This window comes from Atractosteus spatula, chromosome 3 (genome assembly GCF_055471065.1).
Source record: "Atractosteus spatula isolate fAtrSpa1 chromosome 3, fAtrSpa1.hap1, whole genome shotgun sequence".
In the NCBI taxonomy this organism is placed as follows: domain Eukaryota; kingdom Metazoa; phylum Chordata; class Actinopteri; order Semionotiformes; family Lepisosteidae; genus Atractosteus; species Atractosteus spatula.
In genome coordinates, this window is record NC_142708.1 from 43,152,196 (window position 1) to 43,177,815 (window position 25,620).

Consider the following 25,620-nt stretch of genomic DNA (forward strand, 5'->3'; position numbering starts at 1 on the left):
GGCTCAGGATAGTGAGTTTCTTGGCTCTGCAGTATCTTGTACCAGTAGGAGTTTTGGTCACTGGTTTATAGGTGTAGCTATCTTCTATATATTAATGAACAAGGGATATCAGCCTATTTCAGCCCTTCAGGAATTGGTGACCATGGTATTTTTCTCTGCACATTAAGAATGCTTTTACAGAATGGTTTGTGTAGGGCTTTTATTTAATCTTAGTCTGTTACCCCATACATTAAACTGCCATACAGGGGCAAAAGTCTGAATTACACTTTCACTTGGATTATGCTCTGTTTCTGACTACTTTGTACCCACATTCTGTGAGATGGTTGATATTGTAGAGCCTCCTTCTTACAGGACATATGGCATACAGATAACTAGGGAGTTTTAACCTGGCAGTGATTCTGCTCTCCTTTCATGCTAAGGTTTATTAAGCAAGCTGAAAATAAGATGAACTTCAGCATGAGATCAAAACTAATATGGTAATATGATAAATTGTGATGAAGGACACTGTAAAGACATAAATTGTTGCTGTCTGACTCAGATTTGCAAGTTAAAAATACCCACACATGCAAGATATACATTAATTTTAGTTTACTTTCATTGAGGAATGTACTGTATATGAATCGTAGGCATGAAACTACCAGTGCTTACAATTTCAAGGTCTTCCTTTCTGATTTTGTGGAATACCATCTGACTGATGTTATGTCTCTGCAGCATTGGGGACAGGGGGACATCAGAGCAGCTGTTACTTCTGCACACCAGGAGGTTGGATTTGTCTGTAAGGACAGCAGTGATTGAAAGAGTGAAACTGGAGAGATACAAGTAACAGGTTTATTCCATGCTGAAAAAAAGAAGAAAGAGAACACAACGTTTCGGCCGTGGAGCCTTCTTCAGGTGTGAGAGAGACAGGGCAGTAGGCAAAGGTAAAGTAGCAGGAGAACAAAGGTTGGGAGGGAGGAGGAGTGAGAGGCGGGAGCAGGGGACAGAAAGAGAGGCCCCTATAGAATGGTATAGAATTAAATTGTAGCTCTGTGTCTACTCAATTATTAGCGCGCGCTGTATCGTAGTACGTGGGCTGCGTATTCGACACGTATTAAAATAGAAAATATAAAAACCCGTCCCGATTTTTCAGTGCAGTTTAAGTTTCATTTCACACCTCTCTGCACCCATTCTGACTTCACACCTCTTGATTGGCCTCTCTTTCTGTTCCCTGCTCCCACCTCTCACTCCTCCTCCCTCCCAACCTTTGTTCTCCTGCTACTTTACCTTTGCCTACTGCCCTGTCTCTCTCACACCTGAAGAAGGCTCCACGGCCGAAACGTTGTGTTCTCTTTCTTCTTTTTTTCAGCATGGAATAAACCTATTACTTGTTCCTTTGCAGCCTACGCATGCTGATGCAGCTACCCACCTAAACTGTAGAGATATTCAGTATCTTACCACACAAACACAGTAACAGAAAAAAATAAAACAAATGAAAGAAAAAGACAATAAAACAGCCAACTCCTTATCACAATATCATGGTGACTGCTTTTAAAATTTGGTGTTTTTCAATCCTGAAATTAGCAAGAAGCCAGTGTCATTTTTATTCCCACATTCACAAAACATAGACAGTGTAGCATTCAATCCCATCAAACACATCTGATACATTTACAGCAGTACTACAGGAACAGAAAGGAAAGCAATCTGAAGTGATTCCCTTACTTAAACACCTGCATGTAGGAGCTAAAGCAGCAAAACTAAATCTTCATTACATCTGAACACAAAATGGTGTTGCTCTATTTATTTAAGATTATATTGGTACTACTGAAATCAGACAGAGAATGAGAGGGGATTTCTGTATGAGCCAAAAGAGCTGACCTTTGGTCCTGGGTGGGCAACATTTGCTGAACTGGAAGATGATGCCATCTGAACGCACAGTTTCCTTTTGGTAGCAGTTAAGCAGGTCCCGGAGGGTCCCAAAGCTCTTTTTTGCTCCACTCAGGTTGTACTCTCCATTCTCCGTTTTGGTGATAAGGCAGTGTTTGTACTCAACTCCACCTTCATTCTGTGGAACAAAGAAAGGAAGAAAAAAATGGAATTATATTGTATTCCAAATTTCTGGCACTGGATCTGGCCATGTTAATAGTGCTTAATACAGTGAATGTAGACATTATTGACCCTATTGTATTTTGCCATATTTTGTTGTGTTACAACCAGAAAACCTGAAAGACTAATGTATTTATATATTTTTGATCCATACAATATCCTCTAAAAATCCTCACTGGAAAAAGATTCACCACCTTAGCATTAACGCTCCTTAATAAGCTCTACTTCAAACAGTTGCCTTCAGAATTTGAACAATATGTTTACTGAAATCCATCTGAGTGCAATTAAAGTGGTTTACCATTCAGATTGAACACAACTATCTTTAGAAGGTTAAACACACCTGTTTGTATGAGTTCCCACCATTGGACACTGCATAAAAATCAATATAAAGAAATAGGAGCTTCTGCAACAACTATGGAAGACTGTGTCTTATTCTCTTAGTTATTAACAGATGAAGTCAGGCGAATGTTGAAAAAACATTTCAAAGGCACTGAGAGGTACAGAGCACAGTTAATAAGGAAATGAAGGACTATCTAGAATCTTCAATGACCAGGTTGTCTTCCAAAACTCAGCAGTTTGGCAAGAAGGACATTGGTCAAAGAAGTCAAAAGGCCAAAAACAACCTTCCATAATCTACAATATCTCATAATTCAGATGGGAGAAACTGTGAGAGCAAACAGTATCTCAGGTACTGAGAGGTGCGAGAAGCGAGGGGGAAGCCATATTTGAAAAAAGCTCACATGAAGTCCCTCGCTGAATATGGCATGAAGGAGCCTCTGAAATGATGTGCAAAAAAATCTGTGGTCTAAACAGAAAAAAATTTAGTTATTTGGCCGTAATGCCAAGCATTATGTCTGGTGAAAGAAAAGCACTCCTCATCACTTACAAAACACCATCCCCACACTGAAGCATGGTGGTGGCAGCAATATTCTGTTTGCTTTCCATTGGCAGGGACTGGGAGGCTTGTCAAGATAAAGGTCAGAATAGATGGAGCAAAATATAGGCAGAACCTGGAACAGTCTGCAAAAGATCTGAAACTGGGAGGGAGATTTATACTTCAAAAAGACAAGACAATGACCCCAAACACAAAGTCAAAGCAACCCTTGAGTGGCTTAAAAAGAAGGTGGATGTCCTTCAGTGGCCCAGTCAAAATGCAGACTTACATAGTCTGCAAATTACACAGAAAATGAAAAGCAAGTTACAACATACTGAAAAAAAACCTGAGGCTGTAATTGCTGCAAAGGGGGAGCTACTAAATATTAAATGCTTAAGGTTCTAATGGGGTAAATACTTGGACAAGCTGTATTTTTCAGTTTTCTATTTTTCATAAAATTTTCTTTTACTATAAAAACGATTACGCCCCATCAAAATGTTAATTATGTTTTGTTAACCATATGAAAAATAGTCCTGTTCAAATGTGTTACAATTTGAGGTTTGTAACATAGCAAAATACTGTATGGTAGAGGTCCATGGGGGGGTCAATACTTTCTACATACATACAAGTCCTCTTGCTGTAGTTGTAAGATAATTAGAGTGATTCTAAAGTATTATTTGACAATCATTCAGTCAATAATCCTGTATAAATGTTTCATTTTAGACCTATTTGTAGTTCCACACAATCTTCCTTTGTGAAGTGACCAGCCTCAACCACTGAATTTTGTATCTTTTTTCAAAGTCACCTATTCAAGTGAAGTGCTTTCTCTGGTTCAAATGCTGTGGCCCGGGCAGTCAGCAGTCACTACACACTCACCTAATTGTGTGACTTATTATGGTAACTTTGTGCCAAATTAACCTAGGCTTTCCTAAGGAGTCCAAATAATTACACAAAAATTCCTTTTCTATTACTCTTTCATATTATCTATTTACTTCTCTGTTTGGAAGCTTTAAAGCAAAAATGTGAAAACCATGAAATGGTTTGAATACTTTTGTAAAGCACTATATACTGTATAAAGTAGTGCCACATTTTCTCTTAACTGTCTCTGAAATATGAACTGTTAAAGGAGTTGTTTTGGAACAAAACAACAATATTTTGAATTACATGATTTTCTTGGAGTTCCAAGGAAGACATTTATTCCATGCATAAAAGTCAAAAAGAAAACTTTCTAAAATGTGCATGCTGTACTTTCTGCAGATATTGAAGGGTGGTTAATTTTAATAGTACAGAATAAAGGGGAACTGAAATATGCTGTTGTGGCTGGCTGTTTGCAAACTATTCACATAATGCTATGCTATTCCACCAAAAACAGATAACAATAAATGATAATAATCGACATAATAGCATTTGGAGTCCAAATCTTGTGAAGTTGGTAAAACATAGTAGCATACAAGTGTAATGTAATCCAGTGTCCCACACACGAGCTGTACTTCTGTGAAAGGCAGACTATGGACTAATGAACAGCAGGGAGGATTGCTGCTTGTGAAGAAAGAAAAGAAGGTCACAGGATATATCACTGCAGTATACTGACCCCTACAGCAAAGGACAGGAAGTACTTGTTGTAATCCTTGGGGCTGCAGCGCAGAATATAGAGCCCTCTCTGGTTGCCAGCTCTTCTCAGTTTGCTGATGGCGAACTCCATCCTGTGGCAAGAGAGAGACGGTGCAATCAGTAGCGCTCTACTACCCAGCCACTGTCAGGATTACACAGTCTGGGCTAGAAAGAGTGGGGGTGGAAGAATGCTTGTGGAGAAAGTGTATAGTCAAACTGGGCAAGAAAGTGCCTTTGGGCTGTGACTTATGGTTCTTTTGAATCAATGTCTTCAATATATTTCTAAAGAGGAAACAGCTCTCTGGTTTACGATTGTAAACTATATTGGTAATAGAAGGATAACAATGAAGAATGTTTTGAACAGGCATATTTTCCAAGCACTCAGATTGTTCAATTTGACAGCCATTCAGATTACACCATGCATGTGCATTGAACTGATATTTCAATTTAAAACTGCTTAAGATAATTTTAAAAACACATAGAAACAATTGTTTTTATGAACAATACGAATAATGCACTACAAGCTGTGTTGTGTCTGGATAGTACCAGAAGCAATTTTCTTTGTAGAGATGTATACAAGCACTACTGGGAAAGGCAGTTACAGTAGGGGATAACAGGGGATTAATGTCTATGTTGTTCTTTTATGCTAGAGGACAAGAAGAAATAACCTGTTTTAACCAAGAACCCCAAAGCATCACAATATGCAACAGTTGTCAAAATTAGTTCAAGTAGGTAGCTGCGTCAGCATGCGTAGGCTCCACAGGAACAAGTAAAGGTTTAAGTTTATTCCATGCTAAAAAGGGAAGAAAAGAAACACAATGGTTTGGCTGTGGAGCCAAAGGCTGTATTTTTTTCTCTCTTTTCAGCATGGAATAAACCTAAACCTTTACTTGTTTCTTTGTTGTCAAAATTACTGCAGGATCCTCAGCTGAGATGTCCATTCAGCCCCTTACAGAGCAGGTGAATGCTAACAATTCAAGACCATCACAAGATGAGCACTAGTTTGATGTATTTAATTCAGAAGAAATTAGATTATCTACAGGTGATTGTGCTGTCATTCACTGAGCCCTTCTTGCTGTCTGTTGTGAGGTGAGAGGGGGCTTAAAATTATCCCTTGAATTTGGATAACACTAGTTGTGGTAGTGATAGGTAAATATTTTTCTGAAATATTTCTTGTAAATGTAATTGGCTCCTACTGGATCTGTTGAATGGGTAACTGAATAAAATCAGAAAAACTCTTTGCATGAAGATATCTATAAAAAATAGTGTTTAGAGGTTCTCAAAATACGAAAGTTGGTTTAAGCTAACCTTCAAATTAGTTCATTTTCGTCTAATAATTCAAAATCTGTCCAAACTGAGTTTAATTCAGAAGAAAGATTATTGAAAATTGTTGTACAAAACATGGACTTGTATAGATTTTTACTTTTTTAACCTTGCTAGTGGATACCATATGGAGTTATGACAGTAGGATGATGATGCCTAGGGGAGTAAGACCATCACTATTTCGTACTGTATACAAACTTCAAGCTTCAAACATGTTTGAATTGTCAAAATGTTTATATACTGTATAAACATTTATTATTTTCCAGGTTTTTATCTTTTACTGCATTTTCAAACTTGATTTCTACATTTAGAAGTAAAAAATATTGCTAACATTTAGGTTAAGTCCCTTCAATTAATGTTATACTTGAATTATGTTCAGATAAAGGCACCTCTTTTCTATCCAAAGGAATGTTTCTCTCTTAGGATGCCCAGTTTAAAAGCTTGAGCTCAACTTTAAAGGTTAGATTCAGACAAAGGAGCTGGGAGTTGTTCTCTTTACTAGTATAAAACTTTTTTAAGAGTTTACTGAAATGAATGCTATTTGAACAGTGAATTTTAGCAGTGAAGCTTAAATGGGTAAAAAATCTGTACACAATATTGACATTTATAGATTCCTTACTGTGTGGCTGATTTAGTCTGACATTCCCAATTTTGGATTTTTCTCCTTCGAAGTGATGAGGAAAAAAGAAAAGTCTAGCTAAGTCTCCTTATAATAACGATAGTTTTTGAACACTGAAGACCCTAATTTATGAGGAGTATAACAAAATAGGAAAAAAGTGAAGGCCACAGAACTCTAACAGGTGCCGACTTACGAAACAGGGCCATGGCAGTAGCTCTGAATGACTTCTAGTAGTCGTGGCGGTGCCACCTCTTTACAGAGGTAGTGATGTGCATCTGTCGTTAGCCGGTAATAACCATCAATCAGGGACACAAAGGAGAGAGCCTCAATTAATGAAAGGAATTCCAGCTCCTGCAGACAGAGAGGCACAAAAAAAAAATCACAGGAACAAGTTATAGACATTAATTAACCTCACAGGAAGTTGTTGAAACAGAAACAGCTGGAGAAACTGCACATACTGTAGAAGGTGTACCAGTACAGACCTTAACCCAGTACCAAGACCTCTGAGGCAGTAGTGCTAACTTCCATGTCACAGTGATGCCCAAGTACACACATATTATTCAAAATTAGGCACACGATTAGATGCATTTTCATTCAAGGCAAATCTCCAGTTCACTTCTGTGTTTTTTTGCATTAAGTGACACAAATTGATACACCTGTTTGTACACAGTAGATATCTACTGTACATCTCACCTTTACCTAGCAGTTTTTTGAAAAATCAATAAAATAGTACTACTTCTTTTTTTATTATATCTACATATCTACTATCTACATATTAAGCGGTACTCCAATTACACAAAAAATCTAATTTACAATGACCCTTTTATACACTAGGACACAACTTCTGGAGAAAATGTAGTGGAAATGTCAAAGAATAAAACCCCTAACTGTCAAAGTGATATAGAGTAGTTGCCTGGTGAGACCCATGTGGTGCATTCATAGTGCACATAATCTAAATAAAACATCTCATTTGTAAAACATCTGTATAAAATGCTAATATTTGCAAATCTATATTATTTTCACAAATTATACTTTCAAAGGATAATTACCGACCATTACCACAATAACACCCATTTTACAATTTCTGTAAAGATAGTTTAGATGACAACAGCCAAGAGGAACAAAAGAAATGGAAGAATGAGCTACATGCTTGGACTGGGGAATTTCCTATGTCTGACAGAAAAAGGGTTTGTATATGTATTTCTCATTTTAGTGAGTACTTGTGAGTGAAGTACTTGTTTAATGAGGGATGAGTGTATATTAATATACAAACAATATACAAATTTAAAATATTTTTTGCACTGTCCTCTATATAAGATTGCTTCTACTGATAAGAGGCTGCCAAGCCTTGCCTTCACTTGAGCCTGCACTGCCAAGCATCACTGTTTATGTTTTCAACTGCTTCATTCAAGCTGTGTTTACAGCGTTATTCTGTTACTGATATCCACTTTAGCATTATTAGTCTTGTAGGCAGTAACTGGAAACTCTACTGTCCCTGTTTAGAGACTGGACAGACTGGACACTTCGTTCTGGACAGGTATACTAGGACAGACAAGCCATTAAATTTTAAAGTATTTTGTCCAGTTTCAAAGCCCTTTCAAAATCTTATATGTATTAACTTCTGAACCAATTGAATTTAAATTTAGCAGATTTCAACCACAGGCTGCTGCGCTGCTAGACTTGTGTTACCTTTGTTTATGTCCATACCACGTGATCAAGTATTTGGTGAATTGTGTTCCGTAACATATATATGTGCAAATGGAATACACTGTAACACTGATTCTTGCTGTTTAAAAAGCATTTGCCAATTAACTCCAAATATGGTAACTATCTAGTTATCAAATCATTAACATCTGACATGCGTTTGTTCCGGCATATACAGTACCACGATGGTAATGTGGCTTATATTTAATTTCCTCTCATCTTACACTATCTTCATCTTAGCAACCGGTTTACAGATTGTACTGAAACTAGGCAGATAACATGAACAAGCAGTGCTGCCTCATATTTTCACCTCACATGTTGCTGTAATAATCTACCCATCCACTGCAGGTCATCAGTTGAAGGACTGCTCGGCTTATTAGGTCCAGCTGCATGTATAATTCTAGTCAGACAACAGGGAACTTTTGGATAAAAGTTATCCCCACATAAGATGCAATTTGCTGGATCATTGTTTTTTACAAAGTATTAATTAATTTCTTTAAGTTCTTTCCTCCTTATGTACATCCTCATTACATTGCTATAAATGCTGTATGCATCTAATTATGTTGAAAATGATAGAAAAAGTGAAAAACAGTAAATTAAAAGCAATGAAACCATAAGAAAAGAAATATAAATTTCTCACAATGGAAACAAGACCTACTTAAAATGGCAAAGTACAAACAGCAAGATTGGTAAAATAAGTTTACCACTGTTTGTTTGTTTTGGATTTTTTTCTTTCAAAAACCCACACATTTGCAATCATCAGGATTTGCAAGCAGCACTGGGAGAAGAGGAGCAAGCCTATTTTTTTACATCTGTCATTTTGAAAATGACATGCATCGAGTGGAGAAGCGATACAGATCTCAGCGACAAAACTACAATCTCAAAGGCGCCCTGGTAGTCTAATTCATTGCTGTGTCTACTACGCTATGGGATAGACAGATACATTAATGTATATTTTATTGGGAATAGCTGGCTTTGTGGTTTCTAACAAACTCAGCCGTGCATCTGTGATGAAGCCTGTAGTTAGTATTTTGTCAAATCTCTTTGTCAAATACCACCTGTAATGTGCTATAAGACTCTGAGGGGCCATTTTTTTATCATTCTTGACCATTCTTTCAGGTGGAACTCGTTTATTAGTTTAAAAACATAATTGCATCATTTTTCTGAAAAAAAATGTAAACCAGTGACATTTACACGTATACTGTACATGTACACATGCAGTATGTGTTATGTTCCTGATGTAGCTACTGTATTCTAAATAAACTGTATTAATCTATCATTAATAGAGATTTATAATTCATATTTTAACTAAATATTGTACTTTATGAAAAAGCAGAAAAGCTATAATTACTGCTAATAATACAAATGTAATATGGTCAAAGAAGCTTATTACAAATGTTTAAGATGGCAATTATTTCATTACTGTTTTTAGATTGCTACAGTTTGGTACAATCATGTACACTGCAGTATTTTTCAAAATATTTTTTCATTAAAAAATCAAACCTAGTTTTTACATAAATTGAGGTTATTATTTTCCACAGAATTTAGTAAAATATTTTGCATAATCTAAAGAAATTTCCTGCAAATTCCATCTGGACCTGTTTATAGCCTTTCAGTTAAGGGTTCATATACATTGAAAAGGTCAGAGTTTAACACAAACTGTAGGGTTTAAGGAATACTAAGTATGTGCATAGACAACATAATATAAGGAGTATCAATACCAGTGCGTATGCAGTTATTTAGACTCATACCAGTGTTTTGCCATCCTGTTTGTTGACGGTAACAATTCGACTTTCAGAGGACCCATCTTTGTTGGCTTGCTTGATGCTGATATCAATAACATCAGGGAAATTGCAGTATGTCTGTAAGTCCTAAAAAGAAATTAAAAAGATTTACAGCAAACTTTTGAGTTAGACCATGACAATGCCTTATACACTGCACAATATTACAAATAAAGCATATTTGATATATAGTTACCAATACTATATCTAAATATATAGTAGAATATAAAGTATTTGTAGTAGTATAATATATAATATATAGTATACATTAATCATAATATTAATAACAATATTAATATAAGATTCATGAAGGGACAAGATGACAAGAAATGTACATTTAAAGATTGATATCAGCATTTTGGAGCCACGAATGAAGAAATTTTTCATAATAACTGTTAGCAAGCATTACAAGTGTATAAAAACACAGGAATTGTTAACAAAGATGGAAGGTTTAAGTGAAAAGAATACTAAATTCCCAACCACCCAATTTCACCCAATAGGTGACAGCACTGCAAAACGCAGTATCTTGTAAATCTTAGTTCTAACTTTTTTGCTTTGAGGCAGCTGTGATAGTTCTTAAGTTTTATTATAACAAATTTATTCTTCTAATAATAATTGGAACTGGACTTATCTCAGCAAACCCGCTCTCTATGTTTCTCTCTAAATTGCACAGGAAGTTCTCTTATTATAATTTTATAGTTTGAAACCACACTAGCATCTAAGGAGATACTCTATGTAAACCGAGTATATCAATATAATCAACCAATGAGGTCTTGCAAACAAAAAAAACACTGTATGTTTATCTACTTCACTAGAAAGAAATCTAAGGCTTCATCAGCAGTTTCTTCAAGTGTACATATGAGAAAAAAATAGCTATTTTTGTTAAAACAGATACATAATCAGTACTTCTGGAAAAGCAGAAGGACTTGCACAACAATTCGTAAGAAAATAATAATGCTTATGTGGCAATAATACACTTCAGTTTACCTGATTACAAGAAACAGCTTTTATCGCCATTATGTAACAGTTGAATCAGAAAGATAGCATTTCAGTATACCTTAAAGTTTAAGAACTTTGCTGTACATTATAAATCCACCCCCCATCCCCCAAACATAATTAATTAGTGTGACATTTAAAATTTTATCTGCCTATATGCTGATTTCTCCTTTTCAGCAACTGAAAACTCTAGCTTTATTTCTCTTTATATTTATAGTATAAATTTGTATTATACTAATACAAATTACATTTGTATTTGAAAGAACATTTAACTTTAGCTTAAAAAGGTTTTATATGTAATTAATGATGGTGACTAGCATAGTTATTCCAAACCTTGCTCATAAAGAAAACCACTGGACATTGTAATTTAAAAAAGAAGATTCAGGACAGTTGCACATAAAGGGGTGTGCACATAAATGGGGATAGGTAGGCAAGGCAGGTGTTTGACTCAAGAACTTGCCAGAGCTATACTGACAGGACTATTTAGACTGGTTTTCCTGGGGAGAAAGGTTTGTTTACATTCTGGACAGAACTACTGTGTAACATTACTAAAACAAAAATGACTCTGGTTCTCTAGCTCAACTTTAGGAACTTTCTTTGTTCCTAAATACAAGTGTCGGGACCCATTAGAAGAGCTGTACCTGTTCAGAAATTGAGCTAGCTTCTTTGTCCTTGTTTCTTGACCACTGGATGCCGTTGTTGCCTGAGACGCGAATGGTGACAAGGCCAGCAGAAGGCTCCTTCACTTCAAAGTACTCAGAGTAGAAGGCAGGCTGCAGCATCTCCAGGTTAATAAGATACTTCAGCTTGAGATCACGGGCCGCTGCTTTGCACTGGCTAAACTGCTGGATGAAACGGCGGAAACGATAGCGGATTCGTTTTCGAGTAACAATGTGGTAGTCCTGGATCCTCGCCCTCATGTCCTTGGGCAAAAAGGCCTTATAGCTGTGGGAGAACAAGAAATAAAGTAGTGTTGAAAAAAACAACACTATCACATCATGGAACCAAGCAGCTGATGAATTTAAATTTATCATCTGTTGTTTACATTATATTTTATTTTACATAAAATAGGAAACAAAATAAAATGCCTAGAAAATTCCATTTAACAATGAATGTGACCAAACCTTCCAGAGCAATGGACAGCACAGACTACTTGCAATGAGGTTTTCACAGTCTCACCACAGATCATAACTTGCACAATATAAAAGATATTAAAGGGATCTAATTTTTGTTGCATAGTGCAACAAATTATTTCCTGGAAAGAGCAATACTGAAGAAACTGTACAGACTGACATATTTGGTTATGTAAAAGAGTTCAGATTCATTTTAAGGGATATTTACATCACACATCTTATGAAATCATTAGCCCCCTTTTGGGGAAGACGAGAGACCTCTTCCTTCTGCTGGTCTTAATTTGGTTTTACTTACACACACGCTCATCACAGTCACTAGAGCTTCTCACTAACTCTTTAGTCTTGATTTTAGTAATCACCAGGCACCAAAGTACTCAACTTCATTAATTCCATGTCTTCCACACAAAGCCTATCCTTTCCCTCAAAATGCCACCTCTCACTATCTTACAATTTACTAATCCTAATAAAATTATCTAGTAATTTAATTTTGTAACCTCATTCAAGATATAAAGCCTTCTTAATTAAAAAAAGCAAATTAATGCCAGTGCATTATTTTTAAAGTGCAATTGAACTTTTTACAATTATTTCAAAAGACACCATATTTTTGTTTCAAATGTTAGAATGCAGGGCTGAAGGTCTTCTTGTCTCACCTCATGGCATTGTAGATATCCAGAGGAGACTGGTCTTTTTCCTTGGCTATCCTCATCATGTCAAGAACTGCCATTCCTAGGCACTCCTCTTGGGTTTCATGGCTGATGGCTATTTTGACCCAACCATTCACAAAATCACTCCGCCACTTAAGAAAGAAGAAGAAACAATAGGAGTCACAAAACTCTAACAAACAAAGATGATATTCACTTTTATCTTACTGAACTTGAAAAATGTGTACAATAGCTCACCTTCTGAGTAAGTAAACCATGTAAGCTTGACAGCTGATACTTTATATGCCAGGTACTTTTAGGAGATTTCACCTCCTAATGGTTCTGACATGTCTTTTATGTCTTTTTACATTAAATAGCAATCCAAAGAGTAGGGACTTGTGCACTTCAAAACCGTGTTAAATTTAGAGAAGAAGAAAGCACCCATACTGCACATTTGCCAAACAAATCAATTTCTAATCCAATCAAATTCATAATCAAACTTATCAAATTTAACATTTTAACCACAATACCACCTTAGGGACATATTTAAATGTCTTAAAGACAAAAAGTAATTGGAGGCAGAAATTGAATGCACAGAAAATGCAGTTAAGACAAACATCTGAGAATTACAGTCTGTAATTCGGTGACACCAGCCAGCCTTGTGGAATGTTCATTGAGTTTTTCTACTTTTCCCTATATACACTGGGTTTGAAGTCAACTACTACACAATATATGTGAAATGAACAAGAAAACTGCATTCCCTTATGCCTTATTTTGGTTCCCTGATCTTCACAATCTTTTTGAAAAGATTACAGCAGACTGTAATGTATTCTAAAAAGAAGCACATGGACAGCAGGAAACTGGTAACCCAGCGTCTGATTAATACGGCCCCAATGTTCTTCTCGTCTCTCCTATCTTTTTTTTTTGTTTTGAAGAGTACCCACAATTCATCTGGAGAGTATTAAACATAAGCATAGATCTTATAAGATAAGTACAAAATGACCCTTGAATGCTAAAAAATGACATAATGTACTGGAGTTACATGGGGCTGAGTGCCACAAGGACCTGATCCGAATGGTGTTTATTTCAGGGGGAGTTAATGGATGTGAACTATTTTTGGTCAAATAACTTCTTCAATTTCAGTTACTTTTTTTAGACTTAGACTTGACTTGAATCTCAAAAGGCAGGAACTTTGTTACCCTTCTGAAATTTTTACCCTCAAGACCCAGCCACACTTGTTGACGTTTGTGACTTGGGATTCGGCTTGACAAATTACACTGTGCAAGAGACGTAATGGTAATTCTTGCCTAATACATTCCCCCATACGGAAATTACCTTCAGCCCCAGTCACCTGACTATTTGGAGGAAGAGAACTGGTCAGGTGAAAATTAAAACCTAGAAACTGAGTTTTTTAAAATTGGCTGTTGACATCTGCTCATTCGGAAGAGAGCAGAGCCATGCTATGCAATACACCAGAGGGAGAAGGCAGTGAGGAAACAACTGACACACAAGCCTGTGAAGCACTAGTTGAGCATGAGCATGCCAACACACTGGCAATAAGTAAGAAACCATAAGCAAAGTGAGTACCCTTCCTACCTGTCAAACACTGGATCCTTATGGAACTTCACGTAAATCAAAAGAAATACTACAACTGTTAAGTTTTTTCATGAAAACCCTCACAATTTACATAGGTAGGTAAAAGCCAAAACAACTCACAGTTAGCTCCATCTAGTTAGTGTTTAATCAGAAAATTACTTAAGGGTGGATTATGTAAAGTACTGCAAAACAAGATCATTGCCAGAAGCTAAATATTAAAAAAAATGTTGAACAAAAAGAAGGCTCTTGATATATTTCTTGTAGTACATATAGACCGGCAGTACATGTACTTCCTACTCAATTCCAAGTAGGTTTAATTCCTTTTCTGGGAAACTTTATCTTTGGTATTCATGGCAGAACATCCTTGATATAGGAGATTATAAAATGAGCATTTGAACCATTAAATGGTTCTTATGATTGGTTATTATCTTAATAAGTGTATGATAATGTATTTTCTAAACCATATTATTCTCCAATATTTGATTAGAAAGCCACTATATATTTTATATCATTTCTAAAAAACAAAAACCAAAGCATTTAAATGGCTTTTTGTAAGCGATTAGCAAGTACATGATGCAAGTTATATTTGTAAATGAAGTAAAACAGCATAGCAAAAAGCAGTCTTTCCCCCAAGGCATACGTCAAATATTTTTATTGCAGAGAGCTTAGAGGATTGTATCAAGGTTGCTGTCCTTGCGATTGTCTTTACTGCCACTAACCTATCCTGGCAACACTTCAACACGGATGATGTCCAGACAACAAATAAATAAAGCTGCTGAAGTCAGCCAAAGTTCAAGCTTTGCTAGATCATAGATCAATTAACCTGTGCCTTTTTGCTTGTTTTAAGGCTAATAAAGGAACCCTCTTTGAGGTGTAAGGTAATTGCTATGATATTTTTTTTTTACTTTTGTCACATCTATAAAAAACATTTAAATTGTATGTCTGTATTCTGACTGGTGAATGTGTTCTGTGTACAACTGTTATGGTTGTAACAGTCTAACGTTCTTCACAATTTATATTTTAAGTCACAACACAACAGTGAATGTGAGCACATGATACTGCAGCCCAAGGCCAAAGCTTTAAGACAGATGAAAGTGTACTTACAAAACAGAAAAATTGTACTTACAAAAAAACAAAGATCACAACTGACAAAAAAATCAACACAATACGATTGCACAATGTACATTTCTTAATACATCAGGCCAGTATAAACATTCAAAACTTTGTAATTTACCCTTTTAATCAGCAGTTCAACAATAACTTGCAAGAATTTGGGCTGATCAGTTGCTGGAGGAAAAAACAGTAGGGTTCAGAAAAAATGAAAGAATACTGAAGAAAATCTAATGAGGTCATTGAGATTTTAAAAATAATGTGAAAGTAATATGGATGGGTATCAGAAACAAAAGGTCAAAACTCTGAAGAACTCTCCTTTGATTATTGATTAATGTGTGGTGGAAAATGGTTAAACCAGAAATGATCTGAGATAATTTCATGAAAAACACAGCTGACAGAGAGTCAGTTCAACAAACTGCAGGCAGCAATCGTACTGTAAACACCATATCTATTCAGTATTTCCATGTTCCCACTTGGTCAGTTAATTCAGACCATATGATTTTAAATATCACATCTATGCTGATGATCAAATCTACATCCATACTAAACCTAAAACTGAAGTAGACGTTTCTGCACTCTATAACAGCATCTTGGACATAAAATCCTGGATGACTCAAAATTTCCTTCATTTAAACTGCGACAAGACTGAAGTCATGCTTCATGGCACCTCCCATCAACTTTGTAAATCTAATGCAGTAACCTTGTCTGTGAATTAGACTGTACTTGAATTTCAATCTAAACTGAAGATCTTGGGAGTGAAATTTGATCCAGGCATGACTTTTGACCTACACGTGCAAACTATTGTGAAAACATCATTCTTCCAACTCAGAAATATCACCAGACTACATTCTATGTTGTCTCCGACTGTAGCTAAACAGCTGGTCAACACTTTTGACGTCTCTGGAACTGATTACTGTAATGCCCTACTTACTGGGGTACCTATATCCACACTGAAGAAACTTCAGTATGTCCAGAATTTGGCAGCCAGAATTCTGATCATGTCTTGAGCAAGTAATCACATTACTCCTCTCCTGGAGTCCTTGCACTGGCTTTCCATCAGGATTCGTGTCGACTTCAAAATCCTCATGCTAACCTATAAGGCTCTGCATGGCATATCACCTTGGTACCTATCTGACTAATTATCTTCCTACTCACCATCTCACAATCTTCATTCCTCTGACTCTGGTCTCCTGTTTGTCCCCCAAAGTCCCTCTAAATGCAATGTGTAACAGAGCCTTCTCTTGTTATGCCCCAAGGCTCTGGAATTCTATCCCTTAGGATATCAGGGCGACACCTACCCTGAGCGTATTCAAATACTCTCTTCTTCAGAAAGGCTTTTATTGTAATTGGTATTTTGTGTCTGCTCCTTGCATTTTCTCCTGTACTGTATTTCTAACCCCTTGTGTTTCTTTGTGCTAAGTATATTTACTATCTTTGTTAGTGTTTTCATTTGTTTTAACTTTTTTTAATTGTAAAGCACTTTAAGAAGATACTTTAAAGTATTATTATAAGATCTAATATTTGTCTGATGGCAACTGCATGTTGTGGTAGATGTCCCCATAGATTTTTCATTAAATTTTGCAGAACTTTAAAACCTCATGAGCTTTCAAAACTAAGGTGAATAAAAGCAAATGATCTGATTTTAACTGAAAGGAGCAAACCATGCATGGCAATTAAAGTACAGTACTATTTTTCACTCTGGGATGATGTCAAAGTGAATAGCACTATTCCTGCCACATTCAAGCTGAGGGAGAAAAACTGCATACATGCAATACCAACAAAAAATATTCACTATGAATCTCACTGACTACATGACTATTGCATTTGTCTGTTGTGTTTCTTGTTTGTCAGTCTCAAAACAATACTTTGTACAATGCAGCATTTTAGTTTTGAGCATTCCTGAAACATGTTAAGAGTACCAAAAAAATAGTTAACCTCCTTTGGACTGAAACATCTAGGAGAGATGATGAATAAATTTGTCAGTGGTTTTGCTCTTCAACTCTTCAAGCACATTAAAGCAGGTTTACCTAAAAACTAAAGGCATTGGAGAGTGTACATATTAAATTGACACAGTACTCAACTCTGCAACTCTAATTAGGACAAAAACTATTATACATTTTTTATTCTTACATGAAATACTGCTATTTACACTTTTCAATTAAGAAAAGAACCACCACGTCACTGTACTTGACAGTTTTCATTTGAGTTTTCAGAAGCCATTATTTGTCTCCGTTTCTCTTCTTGTTCAGGTGATTTCTTTGGGCTTAGAGATCTCTTGCTTGTCCTTACTTTCATGTTGCTGACAGGACTCTCGAAGCTTTAGGGATGTGTGAAATTGGGGATACATTTTCCAATCTTCATCTTAAAAATGCATGTTGGAAAAAGTAAACCACTCACCAACATACAGTATACTACTTACTAAGCCATAAACTGAAAAAAAGTAAAATGTAAAAAGTTTAATCCTCACTGTGTTCTTAACTGGTAGCAGTGGGTAGGTGGACAGGCCAATAAAAAGACTGCAAACCTTTGCCTGCTTTCATGTGGAAGGCTTAGTGTTAGTGGTCTTCACTTCTGTTATTTTACAATCATTGTAAAATAACTCTAAGGGGTTATTTAAACAAAGATTCTCACAAAATGTCAGCAGTTGTGACCATGGGTACACTGTAACTGAACTAACATTTTTGCCTTTCCTTAGAACTGCTTTAAAAATAACTTTAGGGACTTCTTATGAGTAAGCAAATTCAATTTCTCCTAAATGGTAATTCAAAGGAAAGTCACAAACCAGCACTTGGAAGTAACCAATCATGAATAACTGGAATAATCATTCAATTTTTTTAATTATAAAGAGACTGAAAGCACTGTTGTGTGTCCAGTAAAAGGAATTAACACAATCTGAGTTATATTTAACACATTTCTCATTTTGCATTCCTCCTTTTGTGAAATTATATTTCATAATTATAAAGAACATAGTTTTACTTGTTCTACACAGTAGTATGAAAATTGTTCAACACAAATTGTTCAGTTATCTGCAGCTTTGTACAATATTCATAACTGGCATTTAGTTGTATAATTTCAAAAAGACTACAAAATACATAGATTTACAGAGCCCAGGCATAGGTAAACTTTACAAAATTATCAGAAAGCACTATGAAAAACATGCAGAGAGAATACTTCATAACACCCTTTCTATTTGTAGACTGCAAACCCTTAAACAGGCAAACTGATGAGGATAGTCAACAAACTCCATAGGGTCCATATTGCTTTATTGACCACACCAAGGCAATATTGTGATATCTATTCTAGATGCCTTTATTTTATAATTATTACATTTTTTTAAACTTTTCTTCTGCATTGTCTGAATGGTGAATTTATTCCTGGATACGGAAAATCATACATACATATGAGCTCAAGCATACATTTCCTTTTTTGCATCATATCACTTCAGTTCTACTCATTTAACTAGAGACATTATAAAGCAACATGAAGAGAAAACTCAAGTTATAGTGATGACCCTCTAAAAATATTAATTCTTTGAAAAAAACACTTTTAATAAAAAGTGATTTTTCTAAACACTGTAGGTGGGGTCAAAACTGCAAAAATAAATTTACAATGAACACAATGTGTTTATTTATTGTGAGTGTTGTCATTTGATTTCAAACTAAGAGACACTCGTGAGTATCTATATTTGTCAGTAGGTGGGATGATCTATGGTTTATTTCACTACTGATCCAGCATGCTAGGAAGGATGCTCACTAATGTGAATACTTTTGACTAGTTTATTTTATGATTCTTGGTGTCAAACAACAATTGGTTGAGAAATGAAAATAAAGTGCTAAACTTTTCTAGACTAATATTCCTGGTCTTCCTTGAACACAAACTACTCTATAAATCTCACCTGCTCTGCTGTGTTCATTATTTGAACAGAATAGAAACATAGCCTGTGCTCACCTGAGCAAAGAGGTAAGACATTACAGAATCATCAAGGACTGGACTCTCTGAACCCTTCATCACCCCGTATCGATATGCTCTGATGGATCCACTGCTGTACCAGTCAGGGAAATAATACCTGTTTGAAAGAGAAGGGTTGTGACATTAAATGGACCTTCTGTCCTCTAATGTAAATTATTGTAAATACTGTTGGTCTACAGGTAGTGGAAAAGAAAGAAACACCTGTAAAGTCAGTTAAAATCACTGTGGGTCAACATGCGAGGCCAATACAGCCTCACATGCACTCATTTGTCTGTCAAGAACATGGTGAAGGATGATTCATACAAACTATATCACAGCTCAGATGTGCAATTCAATTCAATTTATTTTTATTTAGTGCCTTTCACAACAAGGTTGCCCCAAGGCACTTAACAAAGCTAAGGCACTTAACAAAGCTTGTGCTCTTTGCACCACTGGACTCAAAAACATCCATTACCAGGCTTGATGAGTCATTTGCGCACTGCAACCTAACTATGGTATCTCACTCTATGGTATTCTTGACAGACCTTTTTTGATAAAACTGGTTGAAATTTGCAGTCAACTGACCTGCAGTTGCTCTCCTGTCACAATCCTAAAGTATGTATATTGACCCACTGTTGTCCTTTGTTAATGATGTCTTTACTTTAGAGTTCCATGCTGACATCACCTTAGAAACTGTGGCTCGTGAAGCATCTGTTGAAACTGTTGTCACACATGTCACACATGTCCCAATTACCATTCCTCTTTCAATGTCAGGGAGGTAGGACTTCTCTTGCAGCCATGTTAGTAATAAGTATAGGCAACAAGGCATGTCCAAACACTTTTATACTTTATCCTAAGCTTGATGGGATGTTACTTGCTTAATTAATGCTTGGAGTGGGAGCCCTTGCTTTCAGTATACCTTCTGTCCCTCATTAACCCAGGTGTTTCTATTTTTTTGTCCATTACCTATAACTGTATGGCATTGGGATGAAGGATAAAAATATTTTCTGGTATTTCACAACTAAACTGAAAATAAGGCTTTGTTTATTCGAATACTAGGTGGTATTCCACTAAATATATCAGCTCAATCTAACATCAACCACTTGTTGACTCTCTATTTTTTATTTGTTAACCAATTCTATGAATGTCTACTGCATGTTTTAGCACATTTTCAGACTTTCAAGGGTATTTTTTGAAAGCTAACAGTTTCTTATTTCTCCTCTTACCTGATTCTGAATAGCACAGTTTCACAAGAGGCTTCATCCACATGGAAGACATGGTTGGGTGGGTACCAATTACGGTCGCATTCTCTCATAAGGCCAAACATGTTGAGATACACTGGGGTGACTCCTGAAAGAAAAAACAAAGAATATGTAAATTGCACATCACACAAGAATACTTAATTTGGTCAGGAAGATGACCCTGTATTTTTAATTCTCTTAAATCTTGTGTGAACAGATCCTGCAAATTGATCTTAGGCCTCTGTAAAGCAGATCCACTTCACTTCAATATCTAATCAAGTTAACAAGACAAGAGAGTGAGGTGTAAAGGAAGTTCTCTATCCAAGCACTGAATGCCAAAATCACACTTGCCTTTTTGTTCTCTTGACTGAGTGAAGGAGAAATAATACATTTAGTAAACAACAGCATCTACTGCTTTCCTGCTTAGAAAAATGCTGCGCATTTCAAATTGGATAAACACCATTAACTGCACTGGCAAAGTGGCATCATAACGCCCTGATGATTGGTAGAACTGGTAAGGAATCTAGCAAAAGAAGGAGGACCTATCCTATATTTGTGCATAGACAGTGCACTGTCTACACACCAGGGAATTATCGCAGATAGAGTACCAGATAGAGTACCATGTTCCAAGATGGCGCCGTGTTAGTGGCAGCCTGCTACAGCAGCTCTGTGTCTTTTTGTTTCTTTCAGTTAGTTAATGCTAGTGTGTTAGTGTTTTTTCTTCATACCTTTGCCGGCAACTAGATTTGCGATCACAACATGATGGATACTAGGAAGCTGAGAAACTTTTTCTTGTTTTTTCTGATACTTGGACCTCTGTGGCTATCGAGTTGCAATGCCGATAGCCACAGAAGCATTGTCTACACGCGGGACCAGCTGCTCGCGCTAGCGCGTCCGGCTCTACTCACTGGAGAGAAGCCATCGGTGCCGGAGGAGCTGAGGAGGAGAACCCGAGGCTGTAGGGCTGGTGCGACGCGAAAGGCGAAGAGAAGGAGATTTAAACCCTACCTTCCTTCGATCATCATGGGAAATGTGAGGTCCTTAGTGAACAAGATGGACGAACTGGGAGCATTGGTGAGAAGCCAGAGGGAGTATCGTGAATGCAGTATCATGTGTTTCACCGAGACGTGGCTGCAGGAACTTATTCCGGACTCGAACGTTACCATCGGCGGCTTTCAGACGGTGCGGGCGGACAGAAACACCGAGAGCGGTAAGAGAAAAAGGAGGGGGGCTCGCGGTGCTTGTAAACAACAGATGGTGTAATCCTGGACATACTCATGTTAAGGAGCGCGTCTGCAACCCGGACATCGAACTGGTAGCCGTAGGACTGCGTCCGTACTATCTGCCGCGGGAGTTTACATGCGCCATCTTTGTTGTTGTTTACATTCCACCTACGGCAAATGCAGCGGTAGCGTGTGACGTCATAAACACAGTCACAGCCAGGCTACAAACAAAGCACCCAAGCGCTTTTATAGCTATTTCAGGGGACTTTAACCACGTATCTATTTCCACCACTCTGCCTACTTTCCACCAGTTTGTTAAGTGCCCGACCAGAGAAAACAAAACACTGGACTTATTATATGCCAATGCTAAGGATGCATATAGTTCCACAGCCCTTCCCCCCCTTGGCAGATCAGATCACAACCTTGTCTTGCTTACACCACTGTACACGCCTATTGTCCAGCGCCAACCTGTGACCATGAGGACTGTGAGGAGATGGTCTCAGGAGGCTATGGAGGATCTACGTGGTGCTTTGGAGGCCACTGACTGGGATGTGCTGTGCGAACCACATGGGGACGACATAGACAGCATGGTGGACTGTGTCACTGACTATATTAACTTCTGCGTAGATAACACCATCCCCACCAAAGACGTACACTGCTTTTCCAATAACAAACCCTGGATCACCAGCGACCTGAAGGCTCTTCTGAATGACAAGAAGAGAGCCTTTAGGAGGGGAGATAAGGAAGAGGTCAAGCGTGTACAGAGGGAGCTAAAGCAGAAGTTAAGAGAGAGCAAGCACGCATACAGAAAGAAGATAGAGGACAAGCTGCAAAGGAATAGGGTGAGAGATGTATGGAGCAGCATGAGAGAGATCACTGGCTTCAAACAGGCTGGGGGTGCAACAGAAGGGAACCTGGAGATGGCCAACGAGTTGAACCAGTTCTTTAACAGGTTTGATTCTGGGTCCTCTGTGGCGCAACACCCATCCCCCCACAGCCACACGCTCCCTAACCCTTCACAGCTGCGACTGCCCAATACCTCCTCCATCCCCCCACAAACATGGCCGCCTACAGCCACAACCCCCGACGGCTACTCACCCACCCATCCCCCACAGCTGCCACTCTCCAACACCTCCGCCATTAACACCTGCAGCACTGAAAGCACTATGAGCACCATCCCCCAGGCCAGGCTGACCATCACAGCTGACCAGGTGAAGAAAGAGCTGAAGAGGCTGCACGAGGGTAAGGCCACAGGACCAGATAACATCTGCCCCAGAGTTCTGAGGGCCTGTGCTGATCAGCTGAGCGGAGTGCTCCAGCGACTGTTCAACCTGAGCCTGCGCTTGGAAAGAGTCCCGGTGCTCTGGAAGACATCATGCCTGGTCCCGGTACCAAAGAAAGGGCGCCCCTCTGTCCTCAACGACTACAGACCAGTTGCACTGACTTCTCACATCATGAAGACACTGGAGAGGCTGGTCTTATCCCACCTGAGACCCCTGGTCAGCTCATCACTGGACACCCTACAGTTTGCCTACCAGCCCAGTGTTGGTGTGGAGGATGCGATCATCTACATGCTGCAAAGGGCCTACTCACACCTGGACAGGGCTGGCAACACTGTAAGGATCATGTTTTTCGACTTCTCCAGTGCCTTCAATACCATCCAGCCCTTACTTCTAAGGAGGAAGCTGGAGGAGATGCAAGTCGATGCCTCCACGACCTCGTGGATCACTGACTACCTGACAGGCAGACCACAGTCTGTGAGACTTCAGAACTGTGTGTCTGAACAGGTAGTGAGTAACACAGGGGCACCTCAAGGGACAGTTCTTTCTCCATTCCTCTTCACCCTCTATACTTCGGACTTTAAGTACAACTCAAAGTCATGCCACCTGCAGAAGTTCTCAGATGACTCTGCAATTGTGGGATGTATCAAGGGTGAACAGGAGGAGGAGTACAGAGGACTGGTCAGCAGCTTTGTGGAGTGGTGTGGGGTGAACCACTTGGAACTGAATGTTACAAAGACAAAGGAACTGGTGGTAGATTTCAGGAGGAAAAAGGTCAAACCTACTCCTGTCTACATCCATGGGAGTGGCGTGGAGATGGTGGACTCGTACAAGTACCTGGGAGTGCACATCGACGATAGACTGGAATGGTCTAAGAACATCGAGGCCATCTATAAGAAGGGACAGAGCCGACTCTACTTCTTGAGGAGGCTCAGGTCCTTCAATGTGTGTAGTAAGATGCTACACATGTTCTATCAGTCGGTGGTAGCGAGTGCCATTTTCTACGCAGTGGTGTGCTGGGGCTCTGGGATTAGAGCAGTAGATTCCAAAAGGCTGAACAAGCTCATCAGGAGAGCAAGCTCTGTCATTGGGTTTGACCTGGACTCCTTGGAGGTAGTGGCTGAGAGGAGAATGATGTCCAAACTAGAGGCCATCATGGACAACTTCTCCCATCCCCTCTATGACAGGCTTGCAGGAATGAAGAGCACGTTCAGCAATAGACTGATTCATCCACGGTGCGACAGGGAGCGCTACAGGAGGTCATTCTTGCCGTCTGCCATAAGACTGTACAATGCATCCACCTTGCGTCTTGGCAGAGGCAACATCGACAGTGACCTGTTTCTGGACTAAACGCATCTACACATCTACTGCTACATCTGTTCTCTTTCTTTTTCTTTTTCTTTTTCCTGTTTACAACCACTTTTTGTGCAATATATGCCAGGGACCTGTGCAATACATTTATATTTATATCTATAGTTACATCTATATTTATATTCATATGTGTGATATGAGTGTGATACGATTTTCTGTGTACTGTTCTGTTCTAGTTTGTTCTTGTCCGTCCGGACTGTGAGTAACTCTTGTATTGTATTGTATGTATTGTACTATTATTATATAATTCATTACACTGTGGCTGTGTTGTGTGTGTTAAGCTGCTGTTGCACTGCAATTTCCCTCACGGGATCAATAAAGTATCTATCTATCTATTTAGTTACTTGAAGGAAAGAGCACACATTTTATTTTTTTTTAAACTCAACATTTGGAAAATGTATTGGATGAAGGTATCATACCTATCAATACCTCAGATTTGCAACTCAAGTAAGTAAAACTAAGGTCTCTATTTTACAAAAGTAAATGTTTAAAGCATTATTTTAAACAAAGTCTATTATTAAAGTTATGCAAGGCATATTAATATGTAATATTGTATAATACTATCATTTTAGATGGGTGCATGTATGCATGTATTATTAAGAAATCATGGCAAACAGATTAACAAACTCAAAAAATAAACCAATTGATTAATATATTTACACTTGCAGCTGCAAATCAAAACTCCCAGCAAAACCATCATTTTTTCATTTAAACCAATGCACAGAGTGTTGCTTACACTGGTTATATACACATTCCATGAGCAAAATAACTACAATCATAATGTGTCCTGGCAGATGAAGGTATTGTCACGAAGGTATGTGCATGGGCACTAGTGTCCAGAGTCATAGGCATCTTGATGGGACTCAATCTACCATTGTTCCAACCCATCAAGTTATAGCTGGTTACAACTTAATCAGCAAAAGCAGCAGATACATCAGAATTCATGTTTTATGTCACATCCAATTTTCTAGAGTAATTGAAGACATTGATTACAAACACACTGCACTAAAAACAGCACCAGTCCACACAATCATATAAACAAGAATTTGTAATTGCACTTGAACTTGTAATTCCATAGCTCCTG

General features: G+C 37.8%; 1 protein-coding gene across 2 annotated transcripts in view; it reads right to left on the bottom strand.

The window, feature by feature from the left end:
* LOC148837810 (tyrosine-protein kinase JAK2-like) overlaps nt 1-25,620 on the bottom strand; it is a 97,673-nt gene that overhangs the window by 14,049 nt on the left and 58,004 nt on the right. For both annotated transcript variants that reach the window (XM_088911520.1, XM_088911521.1), the window contains 9 exons: nt 20,648-20,771; nt 19,422-19,539; nt 12,774-12,919; nt 11,632-11,935; nt 9,965-10,084; nt 6,703-6,860; nt 4,548-4,659; nt 1,855-2,041; nt 649-773 (listed from right to left, as the gene is read on the bottom strand). In XM_088911520.1, the coding sequence (XP_088767646.1) occupies nt 649-773; nt 1,855-2,041; nt 4,548-4,659; nt 6,703-6,860; nt 9,965-10,084; nt 11,632-11,935; nt 12,774-12,919; nt 19,422-19,539; nt 20,648-20,771 (1,394 nt within the window). The remainder of the gene's footprint in view (nt 1-648; nt 774-1,854; nt 2,042-4,547; nt 4,660-6,702; nt 6,861-9,964; nt 10,085-11,631; nt 11,936-12,773; nt 12,920-19,421; nt 19,540-20,647; nt 20,772-25,620) is intronic.